Source organism: Notothenia coriiceps, unplaced genomic scaffold (genome assembly GCF_000735185.1).
Source record: "Notothenia coriiceps isolate Sejong01 unplaced genomic scaffold, NC01 NC01_scaffold00037246, whole genome shotgun sequence".
Taxonomy (NCBI): Eukaryota; Metazoa; Chordata; class Actinopteri; order Perciformes; family Nototheniidae; genus Notothenia; species Notothenia coriiceps.
This window is the reverse complement of record NW_011369947.1, coordinates 16,723,608-16,740,278: the sequence shown is the minus strand read 5'-3', so window position 1 is coordinate 16,740,278 and position 16,671 is coordinate 16,723,608. Positions and strand designations below refer to the sequence as shown.

General features: G+C 39.2%; 1 protein-coding gene and 1 non-coding gene across 4 annotated transcripts; one reads left to right on the top strand and one right to left on the bottom strand.

The window, feature by feature from the left end:
- Nucleotides 1-11,554, bottom strand: nexn (nexilin (F actin binding protein)). 3 transcript variants are annotated; one of them, XM_010795000.1, is made up of 14 exons: nt 11,423-11,554; nt 8,926-9,445; nt 8,608-8,805; nt 7,219-7,303; nt 6,981-7,129; nt 4,922-5,122; nt 4,656-4,829; nt 4,238-4,426; nt 3,382-3,573; nt 2,155-2,349; nt 1,800-2,021; nt 1,455-1,643; nt 977-1,340; nt 1-834 (listed from the first exon to the last, which is right to left on the bottom strand). In XM_010795000.1, the coding sequence occupies exons 2-14, from the start codon at nt 9,397-9,399 to the stop codon at nt 821-823; spliced, it is 2,646 nt and encodes an 881-aa protein (XP_010793302.1). In that variant the 5' UTR covers nt 9,400-9,445; nt 11,423-11,554; the 3' UTR covers nt 1-820. The 3 variants fall into 3 exon arrangements, with proteins under 3 accessions (XP_010793302.1, XP_010793301.1, XP_010793303.1); XM_010794999.1 differs by lacking the exon at nt 1-834 and having other exon boundaries at nt 957-1,340; XM_010795001.1 differs by lacking the exons at nt 1-834; nt 11,423-11,554 and having other exon boundaries at nt 957-1,340; nt 8,608-8,809; nt 8,929-9,063.
- Nucleotides 11,555-15,513: 3,959 nt separating this feature from the next.
- On the top strand, nt 15,514-15,587 carry trnat-agu (transfer RNA threonine (anticodon AGU)). The gene has a single exon. It is a non-coding gene; the product is annotated as a tRNA-Thr (tRNA).
- Nucleotides 15,588-16,671: the final 1,084 nt, after the last annotated feature.

The following is a 16,671-nucleotide window of genomic DNA, read 5'->3' as shown; positions in this document are numbered from 1 at the left end:
TCTGATATTTCTGTTCATTTTATTAAAACATTTTAATTCATATTAAATGACAAATATTCAGGCTAGCATATTCATTTTTCATTATCAAACCATAAAACGGTTACCTACTGTCAAGCACAACTGATTTATGACAACTGTTTCAAGATTCAACTCGATTCAGACTCAAAAAAAAAAAGGGGTTGTTGCATGAAAAATCAAGATTTCTTTTTTTTTAAGATGCTGCAATTTAAAAACATTCAAACTGGACCTAAATAGTTTAAACACATATCAGGAAGAACACAAGTTCTCATTGGTTTGATCAGCAATATCATTGTCGGTAGACCCTTCACTGGGGTTTTCCATGTGTCCACTAATATGACATGACATATTAGTTTTGATGAAGTTGTAGTAGAACACCCAAGCCAAATTACTTTTACTGATATTCCCATACCTTGTCCTTTAAAATTCGTACACAAGAACGTCTTACTTTTTACATTTCAATGCCTCAACACAATGTTTGCATGGATGTTCTATAAAGTGTGATATTTACAATACTATGATACTTTAATTCCTGGATCTTATAAATATTGTAAGGGCCTCCCCTTGACATGGGAACAAGAATCGTGTCGGTTTTTGGCACAAGTATCATCCTACTCTACAGGGAGTGCAGCTTTACAAACGTAAACAACATGTCGCTTTTTTTGTGTTGTGTATCCCTCCCTTAGGAATGCCAAGCATACTGCTATTTCCTTCCCTCTGCTGTTTGACCTTACTATGAGGGAGAAAGTTTTACAAAAGGAGTGAGAGACAACAGGGAAAGTTTCCAGAACATGGAAGGGCATCAGTAGTCATAAGCTGCAAAACAGAAACAGAAGAGCAGTTATCCACACCTGTCTGAGTTCACGGAAGAGGAGCATGCGATCCACGTTATAGAAAGAAGTTGAAATCCAGATAGCAGGTTTCATGCAGGCATGCAGTCACACCAAGGTGGTCTTACTTTCTATTGTGAGGATGCAGGTACTTGCTGCTGTGCCTCTGCTGTTCACAGCCTTGCACATGTACTCTCCCTCGTCCTCAGGGAAGGTCTCGGGCAGGTACAGGCAGGACGTCTCTCCTCTCTCTATATACTGATAGTCCTCACAGTCCTGGAGCATCTCTCCCTCAAACCACCAGGTCACCTCCGGCTTGGGCTCCCCGGTGATCTTGACGCTGAACCGAACCGGCTCCGAGTCCACCACTGATTGGTTTTTAAGGGGCTTTTTAAACCATGGAGCCCCCGATCTGGCGTGATCCTCTTCATCTTCATAAGCCGCAGAGCCATTAATGATGCTGCCCTCCTCCTCCACATCATCCTCCTTCTTCTGCAAACAGAAAAACAACGTTGTTGGGGTCAAGGCAACTTCAATGAAACTCTTGCTTTGTTTTCATGCTTAACAAAATCATTTTGCATAAATCCATTAAGTTTCCAAGATTACTTTTTGGAGTGCAGCATCGATCTCTTGCTGCTCAAACTGCATCCTCTGCAGCTTCTGCTCCTCTATCCTCCTCTTCTCCTCATCCTCTCTGGCTTTGGCCATTTGTTGAAATCTAGCCTTCATATCCACTTTCTGTTTGAATGGTGATTCATCGACCTTCACTGCAGATGTTTCTCCTCCTTCATCCTCCTGAAAACAGTTATCAAATGTTATACTGAAAATATCCCCCATTGATATAAAAAAAGAAAATTAGGGAGAACACTTTTTTTTGTATTCTATAACAAATAAGACTCCAAATGTTGTTAGTGGCTTCTTGACTTATTGTCCCATCCCTGTATCTCTTACCTCCTGGAACCTCTCAGTTTCTCTCTCTTTTATTTCTTCATCAACAGCCTTCCTCCGTGCTCTCTCCATGTCAATCTTTTTCTGAATGTCCTCTTCAGTCAGCTGTTTGATCTTCTCAAATTTGGACTTGAGGTTCTTGGCCTGGATGGAGCCAGTCCTCTTGAGCTTGGTTAGTTCTTGATACTCTTTGCTTACAACATCTGAGCTCTCGTTCACTTCGTCCTGTGAGACGGAAGGCAATTTATTTGAGAATGCAGTTACATTCGTGGTTGCAGAAAAATTATAGCTCTTAAAGTCAACAATAAGTGGTTGATAATATTTTAAAGCGGTCTAAATTCATCTGTTCCGGACTGACCTTGCCCATCTCTTGTCTGAGTAGTTCGAATTCCTGCTTCTCCTGCTCCATTTTCCTTTTGCGTTCATCTGCCTTGCGCCTCCTCTCAGCTTCCTCCTTCCCCTTCAGTAGCTCTTCAAAGTTCATCTCCAGTTTTCCAGGGTGCAGTGCTTCCTGAGATTCACTCTTCACCATCCCTTCTTCCTCATCCACTACCTATACACATACAAGTACACACAAAGGAATATATTTCTGAATGGGAGCGAAGTAACTGCATTAACTTGTATGTCCGTGACGGAGCAAAACAACAAACACATGTTTAAATACTTGCCCAATAATTAATAATGCCAAAAGATCCAGCAAGCACAGGAGCCACTCTTATTGATGCACATAACATTTGAAAAAACATGTATCCAAAAAAAACAATATGGGAATACAATTTGAACCCATGATCAGAACAATATTCACCTTCATCCTCCTCATCCAGAATCCAATCATAAATCACATTTAGACCATCAGTGAGAACAGTTAAAATAGGGGATAGCGTGATGTAGACCACAATTGCTCTGTTCAAAGATGCTATATATTTATAATCATGACATGCATAACATGTGTTAGACCCAGTATTTAGATTTTATAAGAAAGGCCACCTAATTGTGACGTCTGTAGTCAACGCACTATAAAGGACTACAATTCCCACGGCGCCTGTGCTAAAGCCACTGTGATGGGCAACCTGTTGAGAGACGCCGTCGAGGAACAGTTTTTAACCGTACTCGTCCCGTATACGTACACACAAATCGTGCAAGTACCCTTTAAGTTATGAAGTTATAAGCATTATCAAGAAAGAAAGAAAGAAAGAATACCTAAGTTGTTTGTTGTTTTATTTTAGTTTTGCCTATTTCTTTTGAATATTGTAAAGGCCTATTTTCTTTGTTGCATGTGCAAAAGTTTGTTATTTTATTTTGAGCAAACACATCGCAACATCTTCTAAACCATCGGAGGCCAAGCAACACTTCAAACTGTGAGTAATTTAAAGGAAAGAAACGAGTTAGAACTGTCTGTTTAAGGCGTAGTGGCTTGATGGAAAGACAAGGAAGGAAGCCACGACAACATGCATTAAGTGTATATGACTGTTTTCAGAGACAGTTCATCCGCTTAGCAGCAGCAAATTCAGTCGCAGCATGGGCACCAGAAACTACCTTTTACTGTTAATCATTAGTTTTAAAAAATCACACTGTTTTTGCTTACCATACTCTTACGGGCCTCAGCGAAGAGCCTCTTTTCGTCTTCCAGTCTCTTCTTGGCATCCTCCTCGGCTTTCTTCTGATCTCCTTCTCTTCTCTGGCGTTTCAGATCCTCAAAACTGGCGCAAATCTTCCCGGGCTTACTGCCCTCCATGTTCACTAAGGCCATCAGCACCTCATCATCTTCATCTACGAGCTACAAGAGTGAGAGCACAGCAAGGTAAGCTTTTATTATTTTTGATAAGAAATGGCTTAAGGTGTGATAATCTTTTGCTAGTTTTAAGTACTCTTTCAAAGTGAGGATCTGGTTATTTCTCTCACAAAGAGTGCACTTATAACCACTAGTGATAAAACAGCCTATAATACACACAATTAAAACATTTCAAAAGCTCATTTTTTTTGTTTCTTCACAATGCCACCAGCTCAGACTCAAGGAAGTTTCTGCTCCCCTCCAATACATCGTCTAACATAACCTGTTAAAAGGTAGTTGGTTTTAAAACTTTGGTTTAACTAGTAATCTTTAGAAATGACAGATGGAATGTTTTGTCTTTAGATTCAGCCAGGCTAACTGTTTCCCCCTGTTTCCAGTCTTTATGCTAAGCTAAGTGTTCTGGCTGCTGCCATATATTTAGCTTACAGATGTAAAAGTGTTATGAATCTTCTCAGATTACTCAAAAAGCCAGTAGGTATTTTTGCCCTAAACGTGTGACAGTTCATTTAAAATGATATCCGATCTGGGGAACAGTTTGTTTGGATGATATTAGCATCAGATGTTTTCAAAATGGACTGTGTGGCAACTTTCATCGTCCAAGACCTTTTTCATACTGAATTTTATATTTATCTCTGGGAAGCATACTGACCATGCTCTTCCTGGCTTCAGCGAAAGCTCTTCTCTCCTCCTCCATTCGTCTCTTGTACTCCTCCTCTGCTTTCTTGCGTTCTTCCTCTACTCTCTGCCTTTCCACTTCTTCAAAGCTCAACCTCAGTTTTCCAGGCCGGTGCTCCTCCTTGTCGTCCTGCGCTGCCTGAGTGTCCTCTCCATCTTCTCCCTGATAACAAGCAAACATGTAAAAGCATTTATATTAACAATTCATATCTAAAGATTTACTATAGGGTAAAACACATGCATATTTGGAAGTGTGTGAGGTGTAAACCCACACTTGTGTTTATCATCACAGAAATTATAATGTTTGATTATGCTGCTTGTTAGAATCTGGATACAAGGAACATGTACAGCTAAACATAGAAATAACAATTCTATTCAGTCGTTTTGTTTACCATTCCCAGCCTGGCCTCTTCGAAACCTTTCTTCTCATCTATCAGGCGGCGCTTGGCTTCCTCCCCGGCCGTCTTCTTCCTGTGCTCCTGCCTGTCCTTCTCCAGCTCCTCAAATGTCATCTTCAGCTTTCCAGGAACAACCTGCGCCCTCTCTGAAGGCTTCTCTTCTTCATCCTCAATCCCCATAAAAGTGAGTCTTTTTTAAAATGTGTTCCACAATCACTGAAGTTGTTTTATTTAAAAAGAGATATTGTTCATATTCCTACCTGCTCAACAACCGAGCACCGCTTGGCATCCCTGAAGGAGCGTTTGTTTTCATCGTAACGTTTTTTCTTCTCTTCCTCTGCCTTCTTTGTTATTTCCTCCTCTCGATTCTTCTCCATGTCTTCAAAGTTCGTCTTGATTCTGCCCGGAGGTCGAGATACCTTCCCTGGAACCACTCGTACCAGGATTGAGTCATCTCCTTCCTAAAAGGTGTTTGATAATGTGGGAGTTATTACCAAAGCACAGTAAGTAAGTCACACACACACAAGTTTCACATTTGCCAGTTTATATGAATGATTAAAAATAGTAATTGGAAAGAGTTTAGTTTAGAGTAGTGGAAAGCTACTAAGAAATTGAATTGATGTCCTTGTACTTGAATATTTCCATTTGACTGTATGCTACTTTTTACTAAGCAAAAGGAGTACTACTTTTTATGTACATTTTGCTGATAATGCTTCTACTTAGGTAGGGATTTAAACGCATGACAAACAGTTGCTTACTTGTTATAGAGATTCTTTGACATATGGATACTTAATGGATCAGATTACCTTTTCAAAAAACACATTCAGGTACATCTCAATGCTTACACACACACAGGCTGGGAGTTAAAGCATGTGGGTGGGTAGGGGGGAACTCTATTGGCCTAATGTCGCCATTTTCAGTAGTTCAGGGTTTGGGTGTCAGTCTAAGATAGCAGGGTCTAATTTAGTCACAGTAAGGAGGTCTAGAGCTACTTTGGTCACTGGGAGGTGTGGGAAACAGTTGCCAGTCATTTGCTGTCTACATCTGACAGCACTGCTGTTCCAGTTGTTTCTAGAACATAAAGTCAGTGCTTCCTTAAACAGGATCATTTTAATCATGAGACATAACCCATTACTACATCACACTAATGCAGAAACCTAAAGATTTGAGGTGTCATTTGCTGTGAATAATAGATATAAGAAATATTGCACAAAAAGCTTTCTAGTTTGTAAACGAGTCACCCATAAAAAATAAGTTACGTTGACATTGGAGGAAACACTTCATTATTTTGTCTGCAGCATTACTAGGACCATAGCCAAAAGCCCTAATCACTTCCAAAACCCTCAAAACGAAATCTCTAATTTCTTGGATTATTATAATTTATTCAAATGAGCTTCTCAAGTATATTTTCTGATAGTTTTATTGAAATGGAGCAGAACAAATCTTCTTAAAGTCAACAATTGTTTCTTTTAGGAGACCTGATATAACCCCAATAATTGTTATATAGTCCTTTACAAAAAAACATTCAAGTAAATGAATACAAAATGACAGACCCATTGAAGCTTACATGTATTTCCCAACATGATGGTTTAACTGTTGTATCAAAATCTTTTCCTGTCTGGTGTAGAAATACGTCCTCTTGGTAAACAAGACCAGCTCTAATAATGTCTAAACGTTTTTGGTTTAAATCCTGAAACGGTATCCTCAGTTAGTACCTATGGCTCCTGCCATTACTGATGATGATTATAAAGACAGTGTAGTTCAAACATATTCAAAACAAAAAGCCAAATCAAATCTACAGTGCTACAACAGGTTTTTGCACAGCCCTTAAACGTATATAGCCTTATTATAGCTGTACTGGGTAGCATTAAAGCAAAGAAGTAGTCGTTGGTTGCCTGTAATAGCCTTTCTGGCACAATGATATTACGTAACCATTCCCAGGAACCACACTGCCTAAAGGTATAGTAGTTAAGTAGTTAAGTCTTATCTGTTCTGGACTCATTGGAACTATTAATTTGAGCCACATCAAATCCTTTTCACTGCAAGACTTACACAGTAAGATATAATAATGAACATAATCCATTTGCCACAAGTTAGCAAGCTGCTCATGTCAACATTGCTACTAATGTTTTAAGACCTATATCCGGGCTCCACCAACTGTTTAGATCTCAAGAGCTAAGTTAAAATAGTTCACCTGAGTGGCAGCTGAGGATTACCTGAATCATTAAAGATACAAATACACTATTTTCATCTGTAAGGCAGTGTGAGATGTTGTCCAACTTCCCAGCAGGTCAAGGAATTCAGGCCAGGTCTACTCACCGCAGCTGCTTTCTTAGCCAGTTCTTTCTTTATTTTGGCTTTTTCTTTGTTGTCCTGGGCTTCCCTCTTATTCCTCTCTCCTTCCATCCTCTTCTTTTCTTCCTCTTGTCTTTGTTTTTCCATGACTGCAAACTTCCCCTTCACACTACCTGAGGATTACACAGAGCACAACACAATCCTTCAGCCTCATCTTCCTCCTTAATTCCTCCCTGATTATCCTTCCCTTTCTCTGTCTTACCTGTGATTTTGGGGACGTAGGATTTTTCTACCTTTACTGGCTTCACCTCCTCTTCCTCATCACTGGAAGCGAGCAGTTCTTTTATCTGTTGGCGGATCAGATAAAGAGTTGTGGAACGTTACGGTTTAGCTGGGATCATCTGCTTTGCAACCTCAGGTGCCATGCTGGTCCCAGCAAGAACAAGAGCCTAATCCCTGCTAATAACCGCGCCATGTGACCTGCAGGTTGGCCTCTGATTGGTCCTTGGTGTTGTTGCACCAGCAGGAGATGAGCAGAGGAGCCCAAGCCAGACCAGCTATGGCACATTTGCACACAGGAAGGTTTTTCTGTCTGGTAATCCACTCGTAACACCAGATCACTGTTTGTTTCACCACAGTCGATCTTAGACTAACTGTCTTTACCTAGAATTAATCTCTGAAATTCGACTTTCATTTTCACACATTCTTCCCAATCTCTAAAATATTTCCTAATGAATTTCTGTTTATTCTGATGACATTTAAAAAAAAACAATTTGAATGGCTAAATATGAGTTAAAATAAAAAATACATTGTGTATCATTTTAGACCAGAGTTCCAACCATTTTTTATTTTATATAATTTACAAATCTTTCTATTGTTTAACGATTAGTTGATAAAGCAATAGTCCATAAAATGCCAGATTATAATCAGATCTTTAAATGTTGTGCTTTGTTCAACCAGCAGTCCAAACTCAAAAATATAAAGCTGTCAATTAAAAAATAAAACAGGGAAAAGCCATTACATTTGAGAACCTGACACTAGACATATGATGTTTTCTATTTAAATTGTCCCTGAAGAGGGGCAGGTAATAAAGAAAAAGGAGCAACATTGAGACGGCAGAACTTTACGCATCATCCTCTCTTGCCATAACCTGCAGTTTATATTACCCACAATGCAACTTGACACATTTTAGTCCACTTAGAAAAGTTCCCTTTCAGTTTGTGTCATTTGACAATGTGATTCATCAACTGATTGTTTCAGTTCTCATTTACCAATGCTTTTACCGTTTCGCACCTTTTATATTTGTTATGTGTAAAATTGGGGAAGTAAATTAACTTAAAATGAATGTCAACTAGCTTAACGATGTGGCACAACATGCATTTAGAATTGGGCAGAATCAGTCCTTTAGTAGTTGTTGTGCACATTATTAGGCATGAATAAAATTCAAATATTATATTACCTTTTTGAATTCAAGCACAAATCAAAGTTGAATAAACATGACACCGTAATTATGAATTGGTTAATTCTATGAAACAGTGCGCGGTGATGTATCAGTAAGTTCTCACTCAAACTGGCAGCCTTGTCACCCCGTCATGCCTCATCATGCCATGCAGGTCACGGTTGGAGGTTAGTGGGGTTATCTGTCTTTGACCTGCTGCTTCCTGACGCTCCACGCTCTCTCCTTGACGTATTGATCCTTCCTCTTCTGCTGCTCGTCCTTGTTCCTCTTCCTGCTGCGCTCCTCCCTGGCCTTCTGCATGGCCTCAAATTTGCCCGTGACTTCCCCCTTTTCTTTGTTAGGGTTCGGCACATAGGTTCTTGCCACAGGCTTTCTGGATCGGAGGAGTCTCTGTGATTTATCAGTTGAGAGGAAAGATACAATTACTTAAATCTGTGTGAAAGGTAATCTATATGACAATAATCACATCATTGAAAATCAATCTTAATGATTCCTAAACTCCTCCCTCACCTGTTTTTTAAGTGCCAGTTCAGAAGTAACCTGGCCTTCATTTGTGTCAGACTCTTCACCCTCCTTCGTCTCTGTGTCCTGTTTTACTCCATTGACAGCTTCTGAACTTTCATCCTTCTCCTCAGCTGTGTGGTTTTCGTTGTGATCCACACCGTTTATATGTGTCTTATCTGTCTCATTTATTTCTTCATCATTCATGTTGTCATGCTCTTTTTCTTCTGTGAGCGATGTCTCCTCATTTTTCTCCTCGGATGCACCATCTTTATCACCCACCGCGTCCTCATCACCCACCGCTTCTTCATCAACTACCACGTCCTCATCACCCACCGCTTCTTCATCAACCACCAAGTCATCTTCCTCATGTGTTGTATCAGCTTCCTTGTTTTCTGCATCGCTCGTGTTGAGTTCACTTTCATTTATGACATCATCCATGTCGTGGCCTTCCACAGCCGCGAACTGCGCCACCTCAGTCATGTTTTACCACAAGGACAAGTTGACAAACAGACTGTTCAAATGTTACCTGCAGGGCAGAAAAAGAGAGTGAATGCACAAACCTTATGTACAAGTGATTCATTGGCAATCTGCTCTACACAAGTGTTCCTCAGAAATATCAATATGATCAGATGTATGTCTTCTTAAATACATTTTTTCATGCACTTTGCAAAAATACAAAAAAATACAACAAAAACTTCAAATGTAAAATATGCTGGCTAATACACTTTGCGCTTATTATTTCATTGCGGATATACCAAGAGCATGAATTGGCTTCCACCTACATTTGTCGTCAGTGCCTTCGTTTTTGCACCATTCAAGATGGAAGAAAGGATGGCAGAAATATATTCTTTTTTTTTTAAATGTGTGACAACTTTATTGATTCAATTGCTCATTTTGAACGTTTTGCAGTGATCCATATTATTTTTGTCAAGTTAACCTTTTTAGCTCTACAAGGTTTTGTTTTTTATTGAGGCTGCTTTAGGTTGTTTACAGCCATTTTAAAGTCCAGAGCTTACTTTCAAATGAATTCATAGTTCGGTAATATTATTTTCCAAGTGCCTGAATTTAAATGTGCAACAGGCACTTATTGACTACAAAGTTAGGGGCAAAGAAAGCTGCTCCACTTCCCAGTATGTTGAGAAAGAGTGCGATAGAAGCTTGACCTCTATTTATAGCCCACTTTTGGGTCCAGGACATGTGATCATGGCTATTTCTGAAGAGTGATAGTCAGTTGGACAGAGCTCAAGGTGGCACCCACATGTCGCCCCACAGACCCTCGATAAACGGCCAGACAAAGAGACAACTGGATGAACCAGAGCTGTTTGGGCCGTTAGTCATCAACACTAAAAACTGTTTCCATTCATCTGTGTCCTCAAATACCTTTTGTATTAATGTATGACGATGATAGTGTGTCATGATTTGAGTCTTGAATGGAATATAAGTGGAAGTATAGAATTATGTGCCTTAGTTTGGCTCATATTTCCCATATCACGTTGATTTTTTTCATTTCTAACTCAACATGTGTGTGATCAACTTAAAAAGTCCACCCCATTGTGACTCAAAAGTCTTCTAACAAGCTTTACAACATTATTTTGTATATTAATATCACGTTACTTTCATTTAGGTTAAGCACAGAGGAAAGAAGTGCATGTGTATTGTTTCACCAATGGGACAGAGCTTTTAGAATGAGTATAAATGCAAATGTGTATCTTAACCAGTACATCTAATTTCATATTCCTCGTTTGCTAAATGTTCAGTTTGAAAGGTTTCTTATTAATCATGGTCATTTTTAGTTGCTCTGATCTCCTAATCCCAGCAGTAAGAAGAAGGTAAATGTTGAGAGACTGATGGAAACAAAAAACAAAATCAGTTTCAGATTCTCACCTGCCATTTTCAAACTGCTTGTGCACACATTTCAGACTCAAGACGGTATGATTTAGATTGGGATTATACATATAGGTCAATGTTAGTTATGTCTATCTACAAAAACATATATAAACCAAAACAAAAATAGACTGTCTCATAAATATTTTTGTTCCAATATTTGACTGACACAATGTCACATAAATCAACACTAAACTTCAAGAAAATCCAGGTAAAGGACACACTTTATGGTATGGGGGGTGATGTTCTATTTATGTACTCAGCTGGCACAGTGTAAATTTGAGCCAGACAATAGTTTGAGAAATATACAGTCTGAGTAATGTGTTAACTTATTATAGCTAAACCTGTTTATCAGATGCATTTATTGTCTGTTTATGAATGCCTGATCACATATTGTGGACATGAGTTGTAACTGTTTCTAAACTAACAAACACATGTTGATTGACAACAAGAGGTTACCTGATGTATCTGACTTAATTAGGATGTAGTCTATGATGATCCATTAAAAGGAAACTTTTTTAATTGACTAATATATTTGACCTTGCTCATCATGATGAACAGATTATTTTATCGTTTTCAAACCAAGTTTTTATTACATTTGTAAAACATGGGAGTTTACCTCTTTAGATTGCTGTCGTCCTCCTGTGTTTGAATTTTCCTTGAAATCCTTTGTGTCGATATAAACCACACGAAGTAAAAACGCAGGACAATCCGAGATGCGACCACCGCGTGCACACACTCCACTGGCTGCTGTCAGCGTGTCCGCGAGCAGTTTCCATAAAAGTACCGTTACTTTCTACCGGATCCTGCATGCCGCGCACGCCTGCTGGAAGTTTCAGCTGTTGCCTCGTGAACGCGCACACACACACGGCCTGGTCCATATCATTTCAGTCACTCGCAGCTGCATAAATACTGTGAATAATTGACTCTGAAAATCTCTAGCAATCTTGTACGAAGAATTATCGGTCCTCTTATTGTGTTTTAATGGTTAATTTATCGTATAGAATCACTGAATGTTATCCATGGTTGCTGGTAAATGAGTTTATAATGTACTGAGAATGTTTATTTTCTGTGATATTGCTTTAATATTTTCATAATGCAGATTTTGAAAGTGTGTTTGTACTGTAAGTGTAAGCTATAAAAACAATTACGGCTCAGAATGTTTACAGTGATCACAATACTTCCATTGGTTTGTTGTTGAGTTGCAAAAGATTAATTTAGAATAATAGTTTTGTGTAGAAACAAGTGTCACATGTTGTTTATAACTTACCTATGCTTCCGTTAATCATTTCCCTGTTCCATTTCCTTTTTTATATTTATGTTTCAAATATGTTTTTTATAAGTGTGTCTGATTTATTTTTCATCTTAATAAAATCTGAAGGCTGAAGACTTTTCTTTTTGCCGCTGCTTTTAATTGAACTATTCATATCTCACACTGTAACTTTTATACTTGTTTATATATTTTGTAATGTTTATTTTATTATCTTTGCTTTTTAATACTTTTTTTAAATGCCAATTTCTTAATGTCTTTCATTTTTGTAAAGCACTTTGAATTGCCTTGTGTTGAAAGGTGCATTATAAATAAACTTGCCTTGCCATAAAAAATCTCACTCCACGAGGAAGGTATTATCAAGAAAATAAATTCTGAATTGTCTGGCTCAAGAGAAACTGGACACTCTTCTCCTCAGGTCTCTTTGGGATACAATCTAAATGCAGACAGACATTATCATTATGTTGGCCTGTTTGAGCCAGAATGCCCAACTTATCAGTTAAGAGGGAGACCTGCTTGACCTTTTTTTTTATATTGGCCCATCTAGTCATCCAGAGTAAATCCCTACATATCACACATTTAAAACATATAGGCCCCCAGCATTATTCAGAGTTATGATGGTTAAGTCTTCACTTGAACTATGAGAAAGCAGTTCTCTAAAACAGGGTGGATGTAAATAGAAAGTCTGCAGCAGACACATTTTGTCTGCTCTAATGGCTCCGTGCACAGCTGCTGACTCACTGGCCAAAAGGCTGCATGCAGAGAAACCCACCAAGTACATCCATGGTAAAGTCCCCATTCAAGTATTCAAGGAATGTTATAGAGATGTATTTGAGAAGTGGCACACCTCCTCTCTGATCAGGCTGTCAGATACTTTTCATCACTGCCTAAATAATAATTTGCTTTATACTTAAAACCTTGTTTTGCACAATGTATTACATGATTTGCTTAAGAATGGTTAAATGGTTAAAGGTGAATGTCAAGATAAACAGTGAGGGTTACAAATGTCAGAAATGCTATGTTCAGTTGGATGTGGTGAGGCTTTGGGAAACCCCCCCAACAAGAGGGCCGAAGCTTTGGCTAATACTGTGCTGTGAAATCTGAGAGCCAGAGCAGGATTGGAAGAGAAAGAAATGGGAAAGATTTGGGATTAATTTGTTGAAATAACTTGAAGACAACTGCAAGTTCATCACTTGCAAAAAGTTACACATCCTTATGCACACAATTCAACAAATCTGAACAAAATAAATAGATAGACTGCCAACGTAAGTGTAAGATAGCATGAACTTCTACTATGTGTTGTTGTATTTGAAATGTGTTTGACTCTCTGATTTCTAACAATCCTTAACAAAGCCTTTTGAAAGTTAAATATGAACATTAAACATGAAATTGGTGTACCTATCTGCACCGTATGGACTTGTGATTGTTTTGAAGGGGCTCGTTCCCCCCTGTCATCTGTACACTTCCTGCTCAGATTAAGGCATGCATTGTGTGGGGGTCTGTTCTCTGAACTCTCGGGCTAAAGGGGCTCCGTCCTCCTCTGTTCTGAGTCCTGCGGGGCATCAGGGACAACAAGGGGCGGCTTTAAATAGCACCACAGTTGTGGCGACTTATCAACACATGTAAGGACAGCTAACCTGAGTCAGACCGGGCCTCAGCTGCTGCAGCTCTGCCCTGACACCCCTATAAATGTTTTTTGTGGTGGTACAGCCCACCCCCCCTGATGAAAACTCGGTAGAGTGGCTCAGCAGGTCAAAACTGTACCATGTGCTGGTGGTCGCTGGACACATGATGCCATCTGTCTGCACCTCTACTGAACAGTCTCAGCTTCAAAAGTAAATATCAGACTGCAAAGAGACTTGACTTCATTCACTTTAATCAATTACACTGCACAGACACATATTCATCAAGTGAAATCCTGCCTGATGCAGCTCATCCAGAATGCAGCGGCTNTGTTCTGCTTAAAAGCAAGTACCTGCCTATCTTTAGTATCTGTATATCTATATCTGACCATTAGAATCTGTATTTTTGAAATTGTCGTTTTTAACACCGACGGTGTTAAAAACGACAATTTCAAAAATACAGATTCTAATGGTCAGATATAGATATACAGATACTAAAGATAGGCAGGTACTTGCTTTTAAGCAGAACACAGGGGAAAACAAACGTAGCGGGAGTGTTTACGTGTTCGGCGTAATGACGTACAACGGCCTCGACAATTTCTGTAGTCCTATTCAGCCATTCGGTAACAACCATCGTTTTTCAGACACGTAAACTTTTCAAAAATCCCCAGTGGGGTCACTGCTGATGTATTTAATGTCGTAGAACAAAACGTCAATTACCTCTTAAATTTGTGTCAACCACAGACCTTATTTCGAGCTATTTTCCAAAACCCTATGGAAAAAATGTATTGCTTTTTGAGGAAGGAACCGGAAGTGCCAAAAATGCTAACTTACTTCCGGGTTTTACGACGCGTCACTGCGGTTCTCTATGAAAGCAGTTAATAAAATAATATCCAGGGGATGCATGCAGAGCTGTCATTGGCTGAGATAAGTCGGGCCGTGCGTCACGTCTCTTTGAAACATCACTGTTGCCGGAAATACATCCGCGGAGGAGCCGTGGAGGAACCATCAGTGTATCCTCGATTATAGCTCCTCTAGAGAGCCTCCTCGATGCTCGATGCTCGGGGTGTTTCTCAATGTCAAGGAGGCTTGCTTGGTAGCACATGTTTTCCAAGTCACTTGCTTCAGAAGCGAGGCAAGAATCCTTCCTAGCCTCGGAAATCGAAAAATTGTGGAACAGGCTAACAGGTGTGCAGGTGTGCGTCATATGCGAGGCCCCGCCTTAAATGGAGCGCGATTTCCGCCAAAGCATTGTGGGGATTTTAAGACCACGGAGTCTACACATGTGCAGCCTCGAAATTTCTCGCTACGAAGTATGCAGGCCTCGGTAGAATTCCAAGTATGCTGGGCATTGGAACAGTCCTTCGGCGGCACTCGATGACGTAGTATGCTTGAAATAGTGGCTCTGGAGCAGCCTTCCTCGACATTGTGAAACACCCTCGGTCCTTGATGTGCATTTAGAGAAATAAGATGTCCTTCAACATTGCGCGCTGAAATCCATTTCCGGGTCACTACCGGAGGACCGAGGAGTCGAGGAGGGGAAATTAGAGAATTGAGAAGCCTTCCCTTTATTTCACTGCATTATTATCCCTTAAGTTAACCAAGCCAAAGTCCTCATATGTGTAAACCGACTTGGCTATAAACCTGCTTCTAATCCTGAGTATGTCTTAAGTGTAAAGACATATCTGACAAGAAATTAGACAATTACACTTGGCCAGATTTCAAGTTTTTGCAGTGTGCTGTCATTAACTTCCTCATCTCAGTCCACACACGTTTTCAAAATATGATCAGATCTTCAATATTAGGAGCATTAATGCAGGTGCTGTGGCTTAGTTGGTCAAAGTGCCTGTTTAGTAAGCAGGAGGTCCTGGGTTCAAATCCCAGCAGCGCCTCATGTAAAAGAGAGCAGTTTAACTGAATAACATGAAGATGCCTCTTTAGATTTGAGACAATGCTGCTCTAGATGACCCAAAAACTCTAATTTATTGTTTTTTTATTTCAGATTGCACCCACTTTTTTTTAAACTATAGTATATCCAATGTTTATATTATTTTGTTATAGTTGTAAGTTGGTCTTTTAAATAGTATTATTACTGTCATGCCATGTCTGCTGTAGACATGCATGTATTTACTGTTTATGTTTATTTAAAAAAGGAATGTTAACGATATTTTTAACTCATGTGCATTGATATGGTGAGCGTCATAGAAACAATTGCTGATTTTTGGGATACAAATTGACAAACAGAGGTTAAATAACCATTATTATTATTCTGTAATTGTTTTCAGTAAGAAGGAAGATTTCTGGGATCACTGGTTTTCAGATTTCCACTTTTTTAGGAGAAAAATACTGAAAGCCTTGTTGCTGTCGATCTTCCCCTACGATACAAATTCCTTTGTATCCTTATTCTGTCGAATATTCACCTTTTTCAAACACTCACATTTATTCTATATTAAATATTGATGTACCTCTATTTTACCTTGATTTTAAATATGTGAGCATAACTTCAGCTCTGACAACAATCAGCTCTTCTTTAAATGTTTAAAAGTGACTCAATGACTAGAATGACTTTCTCACAGGACACACTTTTTCTTTGTATTTCCTACAAACACTTTGAATTGGTTGAAACAGACTGTGTTGCATATTCACAGCTCTGACGGCCAATCACAGAGACATAAGCAGAACATTAAATTACAATATATATGTTTTTTACTTTGCTGCGTAATGTGGGAAAAACCGGAAACACCCGGAGAAAACCCTGTATTCTGAAAAAACTAAAAGTTCACATAACTGTATTAGTTTAGTTGACAGACCATAATATTACATTTAAATTAAAAAAACGGGAAAACCCGGGGGGAAATCCTGTACCCTGAGGGCTAAATCATAAATAATTCCCCTAAATAGTTCAAGCAGCTGCAGGAGAGCAAGGCAAGGCAATGTATTTGTATAGCACAATTCATACAGTGATGCAATTCAAAG

Coding starts and splice junctions, on each gene's coding strand:
- nexn (XM_010794999.1), bottom strand. CDS start 9,399: ATGACTGAGGTGGCGCAGTTCGCGGCTGTGGAAGGCCACGACATGGAT. Junction 5,123..6,980: donor TGGCTAAGAAAGCAGCTGCG/GTGAGTAGACCT, acceptor AACACCTTTTAG/GAAGGAGATGACTCAATCCT. Junction 4,830..4,921: donor GGTGCTCGGTTGTTGAGCAG/GTAGGAATATGA, acceptor ATGGGGATTGAG/GATGAAGAAGAGAAGCCTTC.